The sequence below is a fragment of the Theropithecus gelada genome, chromosome 4 (genome assembly GCF_003255815.1).
Source record: "Theropithecus gelada isolate Dixy chromosome 4, Tgel_1.0, whole genome shotgun sequence".
NCBI classification, from domain to species: domain Eukaryota; kingdom Metazoa; phylum Chordata; class Mammalia; order Primates; family Cercopithecidae; genus Theropithecus; species Theropithecus gelada.
In genome coordinates, this window is record NC_037671.1 from 42718440 (window position 1) to 42735897 (window position 17458).

At 47.7% G+C, this 17458-nt stretch overlaps 1 protein-coding gene across 1 annotated transcript in view; it reads right to left on the reverse strand.

The window, feature by feature from the left end:
* Positions 1-17458, reverse strand: part of LRFN2 (leucine rich repeat and fibronectin type III domain containing 2) — a 193951-nt gene that overhangs the window by 23962 nt on the left and 152531 nt on the right. The window contains exon 2 of the mRNA XM_025383431.1: positions 16010-17434. Within this exon, the coding sequence (XP_025239216.1) occupies positions 16010-17409 (1400 nt within the window). The 5' untranslated portion in view covers positions 17410-17434. The remainder of the gene's footprint in view (positions 1-16009; positions 17435-17458) is intronic.

Below are 17458 nucleotides of genomic sequence, written 5' to 3' on the forward strand. Positions count from 1 at the left end.
GGATGGAGGGAGGCAGGGAGGGAGGGTGTTGAATCTGAACAAATAGTATTGGGTGAACTATGAGAATTATGTTCAAAAATTAAATGGACATATTACAGGAAAAGAACTAGTTTTATGACTGATAAAGATGAAGGCAGAATTTGAAGGTTGGAGGTAGAGGGAGATAGATTTGAGGGCCTGCAATGAAGTATAACTTTTGTTTATTTGTTTGTTTGTTTGTTTGTTTTGAGACAGTCTCGCTTCTTCACCCAGGCTGGAGTGCAGTGGCATGATCTCAGCTCATTGCAACCTCCGCCTCCCGGGTTCAAGCAATTTTCCTGCCTCAGCCTCCCCAGTAGCTGGGATTACATGCATGTGCCAGCACGCCCAACTAATTTTTGTAGTTTTAGTAGAGACAGGGTTTCACCATGTTGGCCAGGCTGGTCTCAAACTCCTAACTTCAAGTGATCCGCCCGCCTCAGCCTCCCAAACTGCTGGAATTATGGGCATGAGCCACCACGCATGGCCAATGAGGTATAACATTTCAGCCAGTGGCACCCAACAGTGGTGGGGGCTTTCTTGTCTCTGGAAGTTATTCCTGCATGAAGCCAGCCAACATCCCAAGTGGGTGGTGGGAATGAGGGGTGACGGGTGGGAATGAGGGGTGACGGGTGGGAATGAGAGGTGACGGGTGGCAATGAGGGGTGATGGGTGGGAGGAGTGGTGGGCACCACAAGGATTCACAGAAAGGGGAAGGTTGGCCTGGTTGAGCTTGAACTGACCTTTTCTTACTCTGGACTTCTTCTTGGTCTGAGAGTAGCAAGAACAAGGCCCATTTTAAAGACAGAAGAACCAAGTCCAAGAGCGTTGCAATAAAGAAGCAGCTGGACTGGTCCCAAGGACTTTGGCTCTGCCTTTCCTCTCCCTGACTCTCCCAAGCCCTTGACAATAGGTCCACAGAGGGGAACTGGGCTTTGAGGTCACCTCATGACCCTTCCTGACCCCCTTCCTCCTTCTCCTGCTAGGGCGTCCACTGTGCCCTCCCTCGGGTCAGCATCCACTGTTTGCCAGTCCCAGGAAAAAACCCACTTTACCATCTCCCAGGTTTCTGCCCCTTAAGCGTGCAAAGAAACCTATCTTTAATGGTGGAATTCCTGGCCCTCTGAACTGTGAAGGAAGCATTTTTAAACAGGGTTCTGTTCTTAGGCCTGTTCTAGGCAGGGTGGGGAAGAATAGGTCTTGGGTCTAAACCTGGGCGCTCCTGCTTTCCTGGCCTGGGAGAAGCAGCCCCCCACCCACTCCCTTTTGCTGCAGGACAGAAGCTTCCTTCCAGCCCCCTGCCCCTGAGGGAGGCGACTGCTGAGCACCAGCCAAGCCAACCCAGGAATCTTCAAAGCCTCCCTGTTCCACTCAGACCTTTTTCCTAGCAACAATCAAAGCTTGAGGGAGGAGAGCAAAGCAGCCTTGGGAAGCAGCCCTTGGCACTGGCTCACACGCGGTGGCATTTTGACGGGTGGTAAAAATATCTTTCTGGTGTTCAGTGCCGGCTGCCGCTGCTGCCACCATCTCAGTTTCCAAGATCCTGTCTCCAAGCTCAGTGCCTCGGCAGCCTCCCCACCTGTCAACGCACACCTTGGGAGTCAGAGCACAGGTCACTGAGCCCCTGACCAAGGGCCATATTCATATATGACAACTGCCACCTTCATTGCCAGGGCCAGGCACCAGCCAAAAATGCACTTATGAGCCATTAGACTAGGTGATTTATTGTCAGAAATGCCACGGCACACACCTAATGAGCTAATTAAACAAGAACATAAATAATTACTCCCTATCAGAGTACAAGGTTGTGGGGTGGAGGGGCTGGGGGATGCTGATGGAGGAGCTGGGTCAGTGATGGCGTGGGATGCTCTGCTCTACAGAGGAAGATCCAAAACTCCTCTCCACTCACGGCTGAGTTGGGCCTCAGTGAGGTTCCCGGGCTGAGCAGACATAGGCCCAAGGATTCTGCCAGAAAAATCATGACAAAATGCTGCTTTGTTCCCTACCTAAGTACTTCCTACTCCCTCACAGGCCCACACCCTAATCTCCTCCTGCCCCAAGTGGGAGAGAAAGAAGGGGTCCTTCTCCCATTTTATGGATGTGAACATTCAGGAGGAAGAGGGTCTCAAGATACACCTAAAACCCTGCAACCATCCCGTAACTGGTCTCCCTGATGCTCTCCCTGCCTGCTGTGGTATATTCTCCAGCCAGCAGCAGAATCTTCTTTCTTAATCACACCACACCAGTCTCCTGCTTTCAAATCTCCCCAGCCTCAGCCCCAGAGGTTTCCATCTCATTCAGGATAAAATCCAAGGCCTCATCATGGCCAGCAAGGGCCTGTGTAATCCAGCCCTGTCCAGTCCTCTCACTCATTCACTGCCACTCTACCTCCAGAGGCACTGGAGTCCTTGCCACTTCTCCAACAGGACAAATGTGTCCCTCCCCAGGGCCTCTGTATGTGCTGTTTCCCCTGCCTGACTCTTTCACCCCATTCAGGTCTCTACTCCAACATCACTCCTTACAGAGGCAATTCCTGACCACCCATGTAAAACCGTAGCCCTCTGGTCTCGGTCTCGTTTCACTGTTTATTTTTCTTCCTCCTGTATATTTTTGAACTTTTCATCTCTCCCCCCAATAAGAATGTAAGCTCCTTGATATTCAAGGCCACTCTTCCCTCTTCCAACCTCTGCCTTCCTATCACTTTCCTAGGCAAGTGCTATGCCTGTCTTTTCCCAATCCTGAGGTCTTAACCAGACAATAAATATTTATTGACTGAATAAATGAATATCTGGTTCCAAATACAGAGTTTTCCTCACCCCAGGTCATTCCTCACCTCAGAACTAGACCCTGGCTTCTCACCAGCAACAGGAAGAAGCCCAAAGTCAGGACAGCACTGGCTCCAAGCTCAAGCTCCACCGCCTCCAAGCTGTGAGGCCTTGCAAGTCATGCCACCTCCCTATGGCTCAGAGTCCTCATCTGTCAAGTGGCAATCATTGATCACACCTCATAGGGTTAGCATGAGTCCAAATAAGAGAACATGCAGAACAGCTTTAGAACAGTACCTGGAGTGCAGTAAGGACTCAGAAACATAGCTACTGTGTGTGACATTCAAGGCCATCCATACTCTGCTCTCTTCCAACCTCTACATTCCTATCCTTTTCCTAGACCAGTGATTCTCAAAGTAATTTCCCCAGACCAGCAGCATCAGCATCCCGGAGAGAATGTATTAGAAATGCAGATTCTCAGGCTCCACTCGATACCTACTGAATTACAAACTCAGGGGACAGGGTCTGGTACTTGTGTGTTCACAAGACTGCCAGGTGATTCTCATGCATGCTCAGGTTTGAGAACCACTGCCCTCTAGGGGGGCTTTCTGCCAGGAAAGTCAAGTGTCACAAATTATTGGTCCTGTTTCTTTACGGGCCTGTAATAAAGGAGGATCTCCACAGCCTTTCATGGCTTGATGCTGAGCGCAGTTCATTCCCTGCACCTTGCCTTTGGGCTTGGCCACGTAACTTGCTGTGGGTAGCGGGATTTTGCAGATGTGATACCAACAGAAGCTTGACATTCTTTTCTGCAGCTGGGCTTGCCTTCCTGCATTTCTGCTATTACCATGAGAAGAACATACCTGGAGAACCACTACCCCTCTCCTGGGGCTCCAGGATGAGATACCCAAAGAGGATGGGAATCAGAACTGGAGCCTGAAGCCAAGTGCAGTCGTGCCCAGCCCAGCCCGAACCAGACCAGTTCAGCTCCAGCCAGCCTGCAGAGCTATGACTAAGGAAATTCAATATTCTTGGCTATAAGCCACCTAGAGTTTAAGGTTCTTTGTTATGCAACACAGTTGTGGCAGCAGCTGACAAATACACCAGGGGTCCTCACAGGCCTTTGACTGGGCCTGATCATTCCTGCCTCTGTCTCTGTCTTCACTGGTTTCACCTAAAATAGCTACCACCCCCGCCGACCCCGTGCAGCCTCCTTCCTTCCAAATCCCGCCTTAATCCCAGGACACAGCTTACACTCCACTGTACCTGCTATCATAGCCCCCCAGAATATGTTCCTCTCAAGCCAGGCAGTTAGCTCATGGAAAAGCTCAAGTGGACTAATTTCACCAAGCAATTCATTTACGTTTTAACCTTTTTGGGGGCTAATTGCTAAACTGAGAAGCTCCTTTACTTAATACCATCACTGACTAATGACCTAGTGCAAAGGTTTGCTGTTTAACAGATCTCTTCCATGCTTCATTTCCTGCCGCTCACCTCTTTTACGATGCAAGTGGAGTTCATCCGCATGTCTGGATCAGCACTCTCAACCACAGCATCAGCCCCACAGCCACAGAGCACAGCGGAGCCCACCTTTGGAGCCCACCCCCGCTGGAAATAGCTCTCTTTTGTAAAGAGTTAACAAGCTCGTTCATCCACAGTGCATGGCTGCATGGCCCTGCGTTCACCCCGGGGTGGCCCATCACATCCTGTGGTTTTGTGCCATTCTTCCCGCACCCATCCCCCACCTCTGAGACCCTGAAGATGATGCACATTAATTTGACTTCTTGTCGTGATCCCTTCTGTCACCCACAGGGTGCCCACTCCCATCACACACACTCATGCCAGACCATAGGCCTCATTGACAAGAGGTAAGCTTCCCTCTTTGCTTTGCTCTGTGTCTCCAGAGATGAGAAAAGAACACTCACAGAGAGGCAGGAAAGCAGCCCCATCAGCTTCCCCCCGAGGCTGGCCTCAGCCACAAACTGGCTACTGGTTGCTGGGACTGTGTGGGCAGGTGCCAAGAAACGCTCACAGCAGCGATGCTTCCGCCCAGGCAGCTCTGTGGCCGTCGTACGCCTCCCCAACATCCATTCCCCACTTCTAATTGCCCGGCAGAACGCTGATTTTATCTAGTGGGGAGCAACGTGCACGAACAGACAATTGCCCTCCTCAGCCTCCAATGTGCATTGGGAGAAATACAATAAGCTAGCAGCAAAAGCCACTGCGTGGCATTCTTTAAAGGGTTTGGTGCCTGTCTTAGTTTGGGCTTCCCAGATGCAGACCCTGAGACCAGGATTTGAGTATGAGTAGTTTATCTGGGAGGTGGGCTCAGGAATCTGTGGTAAGGAAGTGTGGAAGGAAGTCAACACAGGGCATTTTGCTAAGCAAGTTACCACTGTGGGCAATTGGGGCCCACTCCTACTGGGAGCCCCTGGGAGCGAGCATAGACCACGTATCCACCTTTCTCCGACGGTAAGGAAGCTGCGGTATTAATCCTCCAAACTCTGTTAAAGGCTGAGGGCTGATCCCAGGGTTGGCAACTCCCCTATGGATAGGCCACACCACAGAAAATCTCCAGGTAGAGAATGTGAGCAAGAGCAGGAGCAGTGAGCCACATATTAAGAATAATGCAATTGACCTGCCTCAGTCCCTGACTCCATGGAGCTCCCATACCAGCTCTGAACTACCTCCTTCTGGAATGCTTTGACAGAATTGTGAACCCACAAAAGTATCTGACAGGTCTCAATCCATTTAGAAAGTTTATTTTGCCAAGGTTAAGGACGTGCCCATGACGCAGCCTCAGGAGGTCCTGACGACACGTGCCCAAGGTAGTCTGGGTGCAGCTTGCTTTGATACATTTGAGGGAGACGTAACACATCAATCAGTACATGCAGGATGTACATGGTTCAAACTGGAAAGACAAGAGGTGGGTCACTTCAAGGTAATAGGTAGATTTAAAGATGTTCTGATTGGCAATTGGCTGAGTCATTATCAACAGAAAGGAGTGTCTGGGTAACAATAAAGGGTTGTGGAGACCAAGGTTTTATCATGCAAATGAAGCCTCCAGGTAGCAGGATTCAGAGAAAATAGATTGTAAATGTTTCTTATCAGACTTAAAGAGTCTGTTCTGTCAGTAATTCCGAAAGAGAGGAGGGTATAATGAGGCACGTGTGGCTCCCTATTCCCATCATGGCCAAGTTTTTGGAATGCTTTGACAGAATTGTGAACTCACAAAAGTTCAGGTTAACTTTGGAATGCTCTTGGCTGAGTGGAGGGGTTCATTCAATTGGTTGGGGGGCCTTAGAATTTTATTTTTGGTTTTCAGAATGACGGAAATTACCCCCAAATTTGGAAAAGTCAGATTTCTGCTACTAGAAGCACTTCACATTTTATGAAGATGTTCTTCTTTCATGCTGTGTCATCTCTTTCCAATTTTACAACAACCTGGTGAGTTATCATTATCCCCATTTAGAAGGTGAGGAGCCTGAGGTTCAGACAAGTAAAGAGAAGGGAGATCACAAGAGCCCATGTCTGGAGCCCCTAATTCCATCTTTCTTATGGTAATCACTCAGACTCAGCTGAGGGGTGAAAAAAAATGGCTCCAGAGACTGAAATGCACATGGTGTTTTTGTTTCCAAAGTGTTTCCACATATGTTATCTCTTTGGAGATAACCCCATAGAGAAAAGATTTTTTATTCCAATGTTAGATGAAGCAAATCTCAAAGAGATGAGTAGTGCATGGTAGAGCTGGGATTGAACCCAGGCCTTCTGGCTTCTTCCCTCACTAGCAGTTTAGAGACCAATCCCCTAGCTGTGGATTTACAGAAACTCTGTCTACCAGTGCTGTCCAAACCCCTGATTTCACTGGGCATGATGCTGAATGCATGTCAGAATCACTGGGAGAGCCTTAAAAACGTGAATATCCAGGCACCAACACAAGCTGACTCAGAATCCCTTTTTTAATGGGGGAATGCCACTCCTCAAGGGGTTCCAAAACACAGTCAGGGTTGGGAAACATGGGTGGGTAGGAAGCCCTGGGGTCAGGGTCAGAATGCCTGAATTCCACACCTTCCCCACTCCTGGTCTGACCTGGGCTGTTAATGAGGCTGAGTGGAGCTGGGTTCTGTGAACACGAACATGCCTGGAAAAGTTCAGTTGTGAGATAAGTGTTTGGTGTTGTTTTGATGGCCACCATCACAGCATCGTCCCCAAGTCCCAGGCACTCCTCCAGGCCTAACTCCATCCCTCTGTAAGCCCTTTTTAGTGTTTTCCTGGTATAGAATAAATGATATCCCCACTCCCATCTCCATATAACCAAACATATGTAAAATTAATTGGACTGGTTCTCTTGTTATCTCTTACTGGAGGGGGAAAAAGCTTCATTTCAGAAGAAGGGAGACCGGATACATGCTGTAATCTCTTTACTCTTGCTAATTACTTTTTATCTTTGGAGCTCTCTCCAGCCACAGCTTTTGGAGATTGAGAAGGGAATAACGTGGAGAAATTAGTCACCTCTGAACAGATGCTCTGAAGCTTTTTGAATCCCAGTGGTGTCACCTTCTTGAGGACAGCAAGAGGGGCAGGATGTGGGGATAGTAATATGATTTGAAATGCTCTTAGAAGGTGCCCTGAAAAACATCTCCCCATGCACAAACCTACTGTGGGTTTTAAAACTCCACCATCAGGGATTCACTCCTTTGGGTCTTTCAGAGCTCCCAATTGAAGTGAAAATATTTCTGAAAGGGGTTATACCTTATACTTTGATCCCTTAAAACTTCATCAGATCGTTTTCCAAGTTTACAGCTCTGTTGGTGTTGAAAAATGGAGACACAGGAGGCAGGCTGGGGAACAGGGACTAGAAGAGAGGTCCAAGAAGAAAAAGTGGGCAGGCTCCTAGTAACCATAAATACTCTCAGGTAACCAGTACGCCACTGCTGACTATGAAGAACGCTCTTTCAAATACATGAGTTCATTCAGTCCTCACCACAATCCTGTGAAATACGCAGAAAGGAATCTCTGTTCTCATTTTACAGATGAGAAAATAAAGATGGAGAGCAGTAAAATGATTTTTCCATGGTCCCAGGACTAGTAAATGATGGAGTTGTGTGGATGTGCTACCTGCCTTCCTATCTTCTCTACATTACTGAGGGTGCATTGTGCCTAACTTGGAAAAAATAACCCTACATTTCCTAGATTCCTTTGCAGATATGTGTGCCCAATGAAATGCAAGGAGAAGTTATTGGATGGGGATTCTGAGAAACTCCCCACTTTGCTTTCTTGCCCTTCTTGTTTCCATCTTTCCTATTGCATAAAAGGGAGATGGGATCACTGGTGCTCCAGCAACCATTTTGTACTATTAAGTGACCTTAAGGACAGAAATTGTGTGCTGAGGATGGTAGGACAGAAAGACAGAAGGAACTGGGCTCCTGATGACCATGCTACCCAGTCCTAAATTCTCTTCCACTGGTCTTCTTTTACATGAGATGTTATAAAACCTTATGAGTTTAAATCATACTAGTTGAGTTTTCTGTTCATCCTAATCACCACCCTGGACTTCTGACTCCAGAGTCATTTTTTTCTGTGATGCCTCTAGCAACTCTGTCACTTCACAGTGGCTTACCTGGTGACATGCAACCCAGAAATCTTCATCTTGCCCATTGATCACCTGGACGATCCCAGGCGGTAGAGTGGAACCAAGCTTCTCACTGGCACCCCTGTTTCCCCAGCATTGCTGGAACTTAGAAGTATGAGACTGAGTCTCGACTAAAGCTGACAGAAAATCCCTGTGGACTTCCAGAAAGCTACTCCATACTTCCCAGAAAGAGAAATTACAGCTGGTGTCCCCAACCCGTGTCTCCAGCCTTAGTAAGGACTCTTTGGGGCTTTAGCGAGAAGTGCCCCACAGCAGGTACATAGCACAGTGGAAAGGGCTGGATGTAGAAGACTACATTTCTTAGTCTTTGCTTTGGATAACTTTGTAAAATCTACTCAATCTGTTTGAGACTAGTTTTACTATCTATAAAATGGATTTAACATTATTGTCTTTTGCATCCTCTCTTGTAGATGTCATGTTTCAACAGTGTGAAAAAAAAAATAGAAGATATAAAATCCAAGGCAGGTTGATTTTGATTTGGGTTCTGACCAAGGAGTTACCTTTCCTCCCTGGCCACCCCTATTTCCTCCTCTATACCATTCTCTTCCTCTGCCTGTCGGGACTCAACCGACCCTTCCAGAAGAGTCCAGACCCTCTGGGGAAACAGCTGAGTCAAAGAATCTTCTCTCACAGGTCCTGTCCCTGGCATGCCCCACTCCCTTTAGAGAACACCCGTCCCTAACAGCGTCTCCCTTTAAGAACACCTGTTCCCACCAGCTTCTCCCCATGGCCCCAGATCCTGAGATGTTGATTTCACGAGTAAAGTTTTCTCCAACCCACAGTAGAGATGGCTGTCTTTTCATGGGGTAGGGCAGAGCTCCACTGAGATGTGGAGTGGTGAGATCCTGATGGGGTGAAAACTTGCTGAATCTGCCCTCTTGTCCTTTCCCCAGATGGAAGACAGAGCAGCAGTAAAACACGCAGCCCCCTGCCCCAGCCCTGCAAAACTCAGTGGGGTGGTCCGGTCTCCCAGGACAGGACGTGTGTCTAACAATCACAGAAGACATGGCATGGGAAAGGGAGCCTGCAGATAGGGTCGGACGGGGGCTGGGGTGGCTGTCATCTCCCCATCTTCAGGGTCTCTCTTGTCACAGCCCCTCACTTTTCTACACGAGGATGGGGGCAGCATATCGAGCAGCACAAGGCACAGCTGCATCCCGGCTGACTGCCTCAGGAGCACGCCTGCTCTTCCCCTGGCCCTCCTGGGGACCATTCCAACATCACGCCTGGTGACAGATGTTCTTGACAACTCTTAGAGACAAGTGTTTGTGAATGTCACTTGGGCTGATAATGACATGCAGGACATTTAACTTTCCATGTCACCCCAGGGATGAAGCCAAGCTGGGGTGGGCTGTTGCTGCCTCCAGGGTGGCAGGGGAGGCTGCCTTTCTGACTTCCCTCTCCCAAACTTTCCCTACCCCTCGTTGACTCCTCTCCCCTTTGTTGCTGACACCATTAGTGCCAGCCCCTTCCTGACAGGGTGGGCCCTGGCATTGAAGGACATGTCAGTCAGCCCTCCCCAGTCACACAGGAAACAGGCCAGGCCCCGCTTGCGGACTGTCTGTCTCCAGTGTGTCACAGCGCCTGCCTGCAGGGCTCAGCTGTGTGTACTCAGGAAGGGCAAGCAGCTTGGAAGTGCAGCCAGGATCGTTAAATAATGAGGGAGCTTATTAGCTGAAAAAAGAGCAAGGCACTATTTTGTATAGCCTAATTCAAATCTGGTCTGAGTTATCCATGATTTGGGGTGATCCGTGCCTCTGCTCCTCCTTCCTGGTATATAGACTAGATGCTGATGTTTTCAGACATCGCTCACAGCTCTTTGGGGTTTCTGTGAAACCTTGAGGTGGGTCACTGGTGACCTGTCAATGGCCTATGTCCAGGTTTGGTTGGGTTCTCTGGGCCTCTGCCAAGATTTTTGTCTCTGACCTCAGGCCCTGGAGCTTAAAAGCCTGTGAGACACGGTACCCTAACCCCAGGAGGCAAGCTGACACAGTGCCCCCAACTAGTAAAAGCAGGTGAATTTAGCAACAGTGGAAGCCATATTATCTTGATCATGGGATTTTGAAAGTCTCGAGTAGATCCACACACTATGAGAGCTGGGATCATTTAAGTTAAATGTTTTCACTCCTGCCTGAAAGTCAGGCTGCCTGCTTAGTACCCCTGGAATGGAGTCAGCCAGGTTCTATTGAACTCTTTTGGTATGGGCAGCTCACTACTTTGTGGCAGCTTTTACTTTAAGCTGCTGTTGGGCAGCTTTGATCTTTATTTCCAGTCTGTCCAGTTCACCAAATGTTGACTCAATAGCTATTTTGGACCAGGACTTACTAAGGGGTGAGGACATGGAGATGAGCATGCATGAATATCACATGCTAGCGAGGAAGATAGATACAAAGCCAAATCATTTCGGAGCCAGATGGAGAGCAATGAGAGACATGTGTAAGGCTGTTGCTGTTGGAATTTTGTTTTTGTAACGGGCCAATGCCTACTTCCATGCACGCATGTGTGTGCGTGCGTGTGTGTGTGTGTGTGTGTCTTTTCCTCTTTTCCACCCACAAATTCTTCGAATAAGTTAAAGGAGCCATGACTTCTTTTCTAAGCCTTCTCATCTCCAAAGTGAACTTCTTCCATTTCACGTGAGCTTCCAGAGCCTCATTCTCATCAGCCCTCCTCTGGATACATTGCAGCTTATAAACATGACTCCCAAGACTGTACCATCCAGAATTAAACATATTAAAGCTCTGCTCTGACCAGCTACAATGACTCAGCAGAACCATAACCTCTCATGATCTGACCACTATACTTCCATTAGCGCAATTAAAAATGACAGGAGTCTCTCACGGGTTCCATCACATTGTGGCCATAACATCCTCAAGATCAACTACAACTCTGAGCCTAGGCACACAGAATTTCAGTCGAGCCAGATTTTCCTCACCTTGAACTTGTGCAATTGCAACTGATTCCTTGAACCAAAATGAAGATAGATTATTGATTGATAGTTTTGTTGACATGACAATTGGCCAAGCCTATTTTCTGTGTAGTTATCAATCTCAATTAGAAAATACACTGGCAGTACAGAAATGGGACAGATGTTGAGGCAGAAGCCAAAGGCTTTCTGGCATATTCGCATCAATTTATTAATCAATCTGGTTATCTGACCAGTTACAACTTCACTTCATCAGTTTACATGTCTCCATTTTGTCCCCAAGACAGCATGAGAGTTCACCAAATGTCCTGTACGATTGTGACGTGCTCTGTTGATGGTAGTGACTCACAGCCAGCAGAAACTCCTAGGACATTTTCCAAGTGTACCTGTCACTCCAGAGATGCTGGTCCAGCCGAGAATCACTATGCAAGTGGGGATATCTCTGAGAAGCACTGCCCTCATGAATGACAAGGAGGCAGATAAAAAGGTTGAGAACTACTGGTCCACAGCCTCTCCTGAAGACATGGTTCAATGACTTGGCAGGATTTGCCCTTAGTGAACCCATGTTAGGTTAGCATTCTTTTCCAAGCGCTCACAGCTACCTATTGAGAAAGCCTTTCCAGAATTGTATAGGGACTCCATGTCCAGCTTAACACCCTAAGCATTACAGAGTTTATTCCCTGAAAATCAGAATATTCACCCCTTTCCCATCTCAGGCATCTCTCTGTCCATGCTATCTCAGAATCACCACCATGGGCTTGAGAACCTCGTCTACTTGCTCCTTTAGTCCTTACTCACCTACATGTGACCCATCAGGGCCTGGTGACCAGAACTCATGGACGGCACTGTTATGCAGGCCTGTTGGGCTTTGGCATCCCTCTCCATAGTATTGGTCTTGTTAGGTTGAGGCTTTGGGCAAACATACAGACGCTACCCTGTACAGGCTGCCTGTATTCAGATTCCATCTCTGCTACTTACCCCCTGTTTAACACCTTGAGCAAGTTTCTTCTATGTAAAGTGAAATAATAGTTTTTAACCTCCTAAGGGTTTGTGGGAACTAAATGAGTTAGTGCACATAGAACCCTTAGAATAGTGACCAGCACAAATAATCCATCAATGCAGGTGTGTACTATTATTGCTGCTGTTGCTGCTGCTGCTTTTCTCCTTGCTGGGGAAGATGGAGGCAAGTTGCAAGTTGTAACTCTTTGCCTCTTATCTATTCTCATTGTAACCTCTTTCCCAAGCAGCATTTTTTCTTCTTGGACATAAACACGGACTAAAAAACCCTCTTTGGTTGCATTTAGCTTTCTCTGTACAGCACGTGCTCCTCTTCAATACTCATCTTCAGATACAGACCTTTCCTCCCTTCTTTTATATACCTTCCGGTTAAAATGAGCACTCTTTCTAATGAGGACAATTCATTTTCTAAAAATCCAGATTCTGTATTAGAGTCTCCTATTTCTCACAAGCCGTAATCCCTTTTAGGACAGTGGGCAGCATGACCACAGGGGTTGAGTCTGGGTGCTGAAGCCAGAGGCTGGAGTTCAAATCACAGCCCTGTCTCCTTCTGCTGCGTGTTCTTGAAATAATTTTATTTTTTAATTCTCTTGGTCTTTTATGCTTCTTCATATATCCAGAAGGATTAAATGAGATACCGCCTGTAAAAGCTAAGCATCAAACACATAGTAGCCTGGCAGTAATGTTGGCCAGTGATTGCTATTACTATTATCTGGCTACAGACTTGTGCTTATTTTTCCTCAAACATTTTGGAAATTTGTCTTCTTAAAGAGAAGACTGAATTGCATATCTAACCTTCCTCTTCCACTTTCTTCCCCAGGATGGTGGATGTGATGCTAGTCTTATTTTATACTACTATTATTCTCACTGCTACTACTACTGCTAGTAGTACTACTAGTACTACTACTAATACTGATAATAATAATCCTTGAGGGTTTACTACTATATGCCCCCACTATCTGGAGGATTTCCATGCTGTATCTCCTCTTGTCTGTGTAACCAGCCCTGAGAAGTCACTATCGCTAGCTGCATTTTTTTATTCCAAGGTTTCTGACACTTCCATTTAATTTACATTATATTTAGAAAGTTAGTGTCTCCAGGTTCTCAATCACCAAAAAAAAACAATTTGAATTCCCACCTTGAGTGATTACCGGAGCCTACCCCAAGCCTTCCCCTCCTCCTCCCAGGGTATCTTTGAGACCCCCGGTGAGCTGCGTCATTTTGGCAATGCTAGCGTGTTGCCTTGTGGAAGCCAACATCTTCTCTCCCCCTCACAAACTGCATTTCCCTGTGCAAACCGCAGAGCTGGTAGCTTTTTGCCTTTACATTTTTTTTTTTATCAAAGTCATGACCATATAATAAATTCACAAGTAAAGAAATATATTTATTTTCAAAAGGTCAACCTCACAAGTTAGCAAAGAAATGCAAATTAAAGCAAGTGCCATTTTTCACCTCTCAAATTGGCAAAGATGAAAGTAATTATATATTCAATATTGGCAAAAGTGTGATCAAAATGAGTGCTTCCACTGGTGAAAGGGTAAATATTTATATGTAATGTATAAAGATTATAATTTATCCATAAACCAGTAATTCAACTCCTAGAAAAATATGCTAAAGAAATCACTGAAGTTGCACAAATATATTTATGTGCAAAAATATCCCTCACTGTATTACTTTTAATAATGAAAAATGAGAAACCACCTGAATGTTCAATAATAGAAGGTTAGTTAAATAAATTATAATACAGCCAAATAAAAAGTATTTTAATACCATGGGAACTAAGCAAGCTGTAATGTTGAGTGGGAAGAATTAAGATACAGAATATACACTAGATTGGTTATAAATACCATTTGAATGAACTCAGACACCTTCCAAATTTCTCTTATTAACTTTGGATGGTGGGATTATAGGTAATTTTTATTTCCTTCTTCATCAATTTTCCCTACTTTCCAAATTTTCAATAAAGACTATGACTTTTATAATGAGAAAAATACATATATGCATATTTAAGTTTGACTATATGCCCCTATCTATATATTCCTATATATGTTCATACATGCATGTGGGTAAGTTCCAATACTGCTTTCTCTCCATTCTGAGACGCAACACTGCTGTCTAGACAAGACCAGCAGCTGCCAGGTAACGGGAGTTCCCCAGCTCCACTACGGTTTCCATGACACACCAACCCTCAATCACATTGACTCTATTCTTCCCCATGTACTCTTCTACCACAAAGCTTCCCATCCAGAGTCTCATCAACTCAGACAGTCAGAGCTGGAGGAGACCTCCAGGATGGATCAAGTATTCTTGATCTCTCTTGCACCATGGGCCCTTTGGCTGTCTAATGAAACTCATGGGATCCCATCTCCAAACAATCATTTTACATGCATAAAATAAAACACACAGAATTTCAAAGGAGACCATACATTCCTTGAGTGATAAGGTTCTAGGCCATGTCCTTCATGTTTCACATAAGGGAACTCATCTGTGGTCAGCATTTCAGCCCCTGGCTTCTGTCTCTCTGTGACCTTCTTCCCTCTGAATGACTTGTGTGATTCTATTGCAGCTTTCCACACTTAACCTCCCTTTCTACCAGACCTAGGAAAGACCCCTTGATTTTCAAAGAACTTTCCAAGGTCAATATCATTGTCTGCACTTCTAGATGAAGAGACTAAGGCCCAGGGGGTTCAGCACAGGAGAGAGGGCTGACGCTACCTGTAAGACCTGGGGGCTCACGTGATGTGGTCTGACTCAATCAGCGCTCAATCGGGATTGGGAAGCTCTTCTCCCTCTAGGGCTCTAAGTGGGCTCTAGGGCTCCTTAGAGGACCCAGCAGAGGCCTCCCAGAGGAAAGAGACTGCCTGACGGTGAAGCCAACCCAGAGAAAAATAGAACTTAGGGGAGGTAAGAAACTGAGAATACAGGTTTGTGGGGACCTTTGATCCAGCTGAACCTGAAGCAGGTTCCTGACTTATTAATGACATGAGTCAACACACTCCCGCTCCCTTTCTCTCTCTCTTTTTTTTTTTTTTTTTAAAGCCAGTTTGATTCAGTTACCAAAACTAAGTAAGTGCATTTAGTGAGTGTCCAAACTAAGTCAGGTATTAATTATCCCTATTTTACAGATGAGAAAACTGAGGTAGGCCAGGAGAATGAAATGACCAGCAAGTGGAAAAGCCATGATTTGAATCCCACTCTTTCTGACCTCAGAGCCTTAACCATGACTGTATATGAGTCCAGGTGAAGGTCAAATGCATTCCTCCTTGGGGGAGTCAAAACCTTCAGCCAAGAGGTCTATTCATTGTCCTTGTATATCCTCCATCTGGGCTCAGAACAGAACATTCAGAAGCTCATAGCCACATGACCACTGACCATAGCCACCCAGCTGGGAGGTGTGGTCTTTCTCTACACATATCTCTCAGGCTGACCATGTGGGTTCTTTTCTTCTTAGCCTTGTAGTTGATGTTCTTTCTATCTCCTCTTACCTGCACGAACGGCACAGTTTACCCCAGAATCCCCACAGACACCTTTGGGGAAGAGGGGTATAGATGGGAGCAGCCCCAGAACCTCCCCATTCCCTCCTCCTTCCCCAGCCAGACACCCTCCCTGCCTTTGCCACAGCCGCTCGCTCACCTGTAGATCAGTACCTCATCGTCAGAGCAGTTGTACTGCAGCTGGTACATCTTCACCCGGGGTGCTGACTTGCTGACAGACCACTTGACCAGAGCTGAGGTGGTGGTCACTTCAGACACAAGCACAGCCCGTTCCGGGGGGCTTTTGGGAGGCTCTCCGCCCCCACTGCCTCCACCTCCCCGGCTGGTCTTGCTGGAACCAGTGATGTCTGAGAGGCGGGACTTGGGGGGTGCAGTGCGGCTGGTGCTGTTGCTGAGGTGTGGCAGCTGGACGATGGAGACCTCCACCGTGGCTGTGGCCTCTCCGGCGGCATTGGCAGCAATGCAGGTGAAGGCACCACTGTCCTGAGATGTGGTGATGAAGATGTCCAGGGTGCCATTGTCATAGACAGCGGTCCTTGAGGAGTTCCCTACCAGGCGGTCATCGGGGGCTACCCAGTGGATAAGGGGGCTGGGGTCCCCGATGGCTTTGCACTTGAGTGTGGCTGCCTGGCCCTCCAGAACCAGCAGCTTGTGTGTGTGCTGGGTGATGAGAGGTGGCTCGCACACAAACTCCTCCTCACGCACGTGCCAGAAGTAGCGACCCTTGAGGCCCCCGGGGGAGCCACAGGTTTCCAGGTCGTCCTCTCGCTCGAGCCTCCGCAGCCAGAGAAGCTCACAATTGCAGTGAAGTGGGTTACCCCCAAAACTAAAGGACAAGGGTGGGGCAAAGGGTGTGGCTGTCAAAGCCGAAGCCTGGGAGCGGGCAAAGATGGGATCAGGGGGCAGCTTCTGCAGCCGGTTGGAGGTGAGATCCAGGCGGGCCAGTTTCTGCAGGTCTGCAAAGGTGCCCTCAGCGATGTGGTCCAGCAGGTTGTGGTCCAGGCTCAGCTGGTGAAGGTTGACCATGCGCCGCACGGAGTCCCACGGCAGGCCGTGGAGGTTATTGTAGGAGAGGTCCAGGTCCTCCAGTGTCAGCAGGAAGTCCTCAAAAGCCTCATCTGCAATGCCACCCAGCTGGTTGTTGTTCACGATAAGGTGCTGCAGGTTGACCAGGCCCCGGAGGGTGTCCTCCCCAAGGCTTGGCAGCCGATTGCTGTCAAGATGCAGGGAGCGGAGGCTCTCGAGGTCCAGAAAGGAAAAGGGCTGGATGTGGCTGATGGTGTTCCTGGACAGGGTCAGGTCCACCAGCCCGGTCATGTTGGCAAAGTCCTGGCGGCTGATGTGGATGATGAAGTTGCCGCCCAGACGCAGCTCCACTGTCCGCCGGTCAATGTCAGGGGGTACAAAGAGCAGCCCCTTGGAGGGGCACAGGGTCCCCAGTGACTCAGACAGGTTCTGGCAGACACAGTACTTGGGGCAGGCGTCGACCACGGCAAACGCCATGCCAAACGCCAGCAGGCCACCAAGCAGGGTCTCCATGGTCTGGTCACTCAGGCCACGGTGCCTGGAAGGGAGAAACACAAGGTCA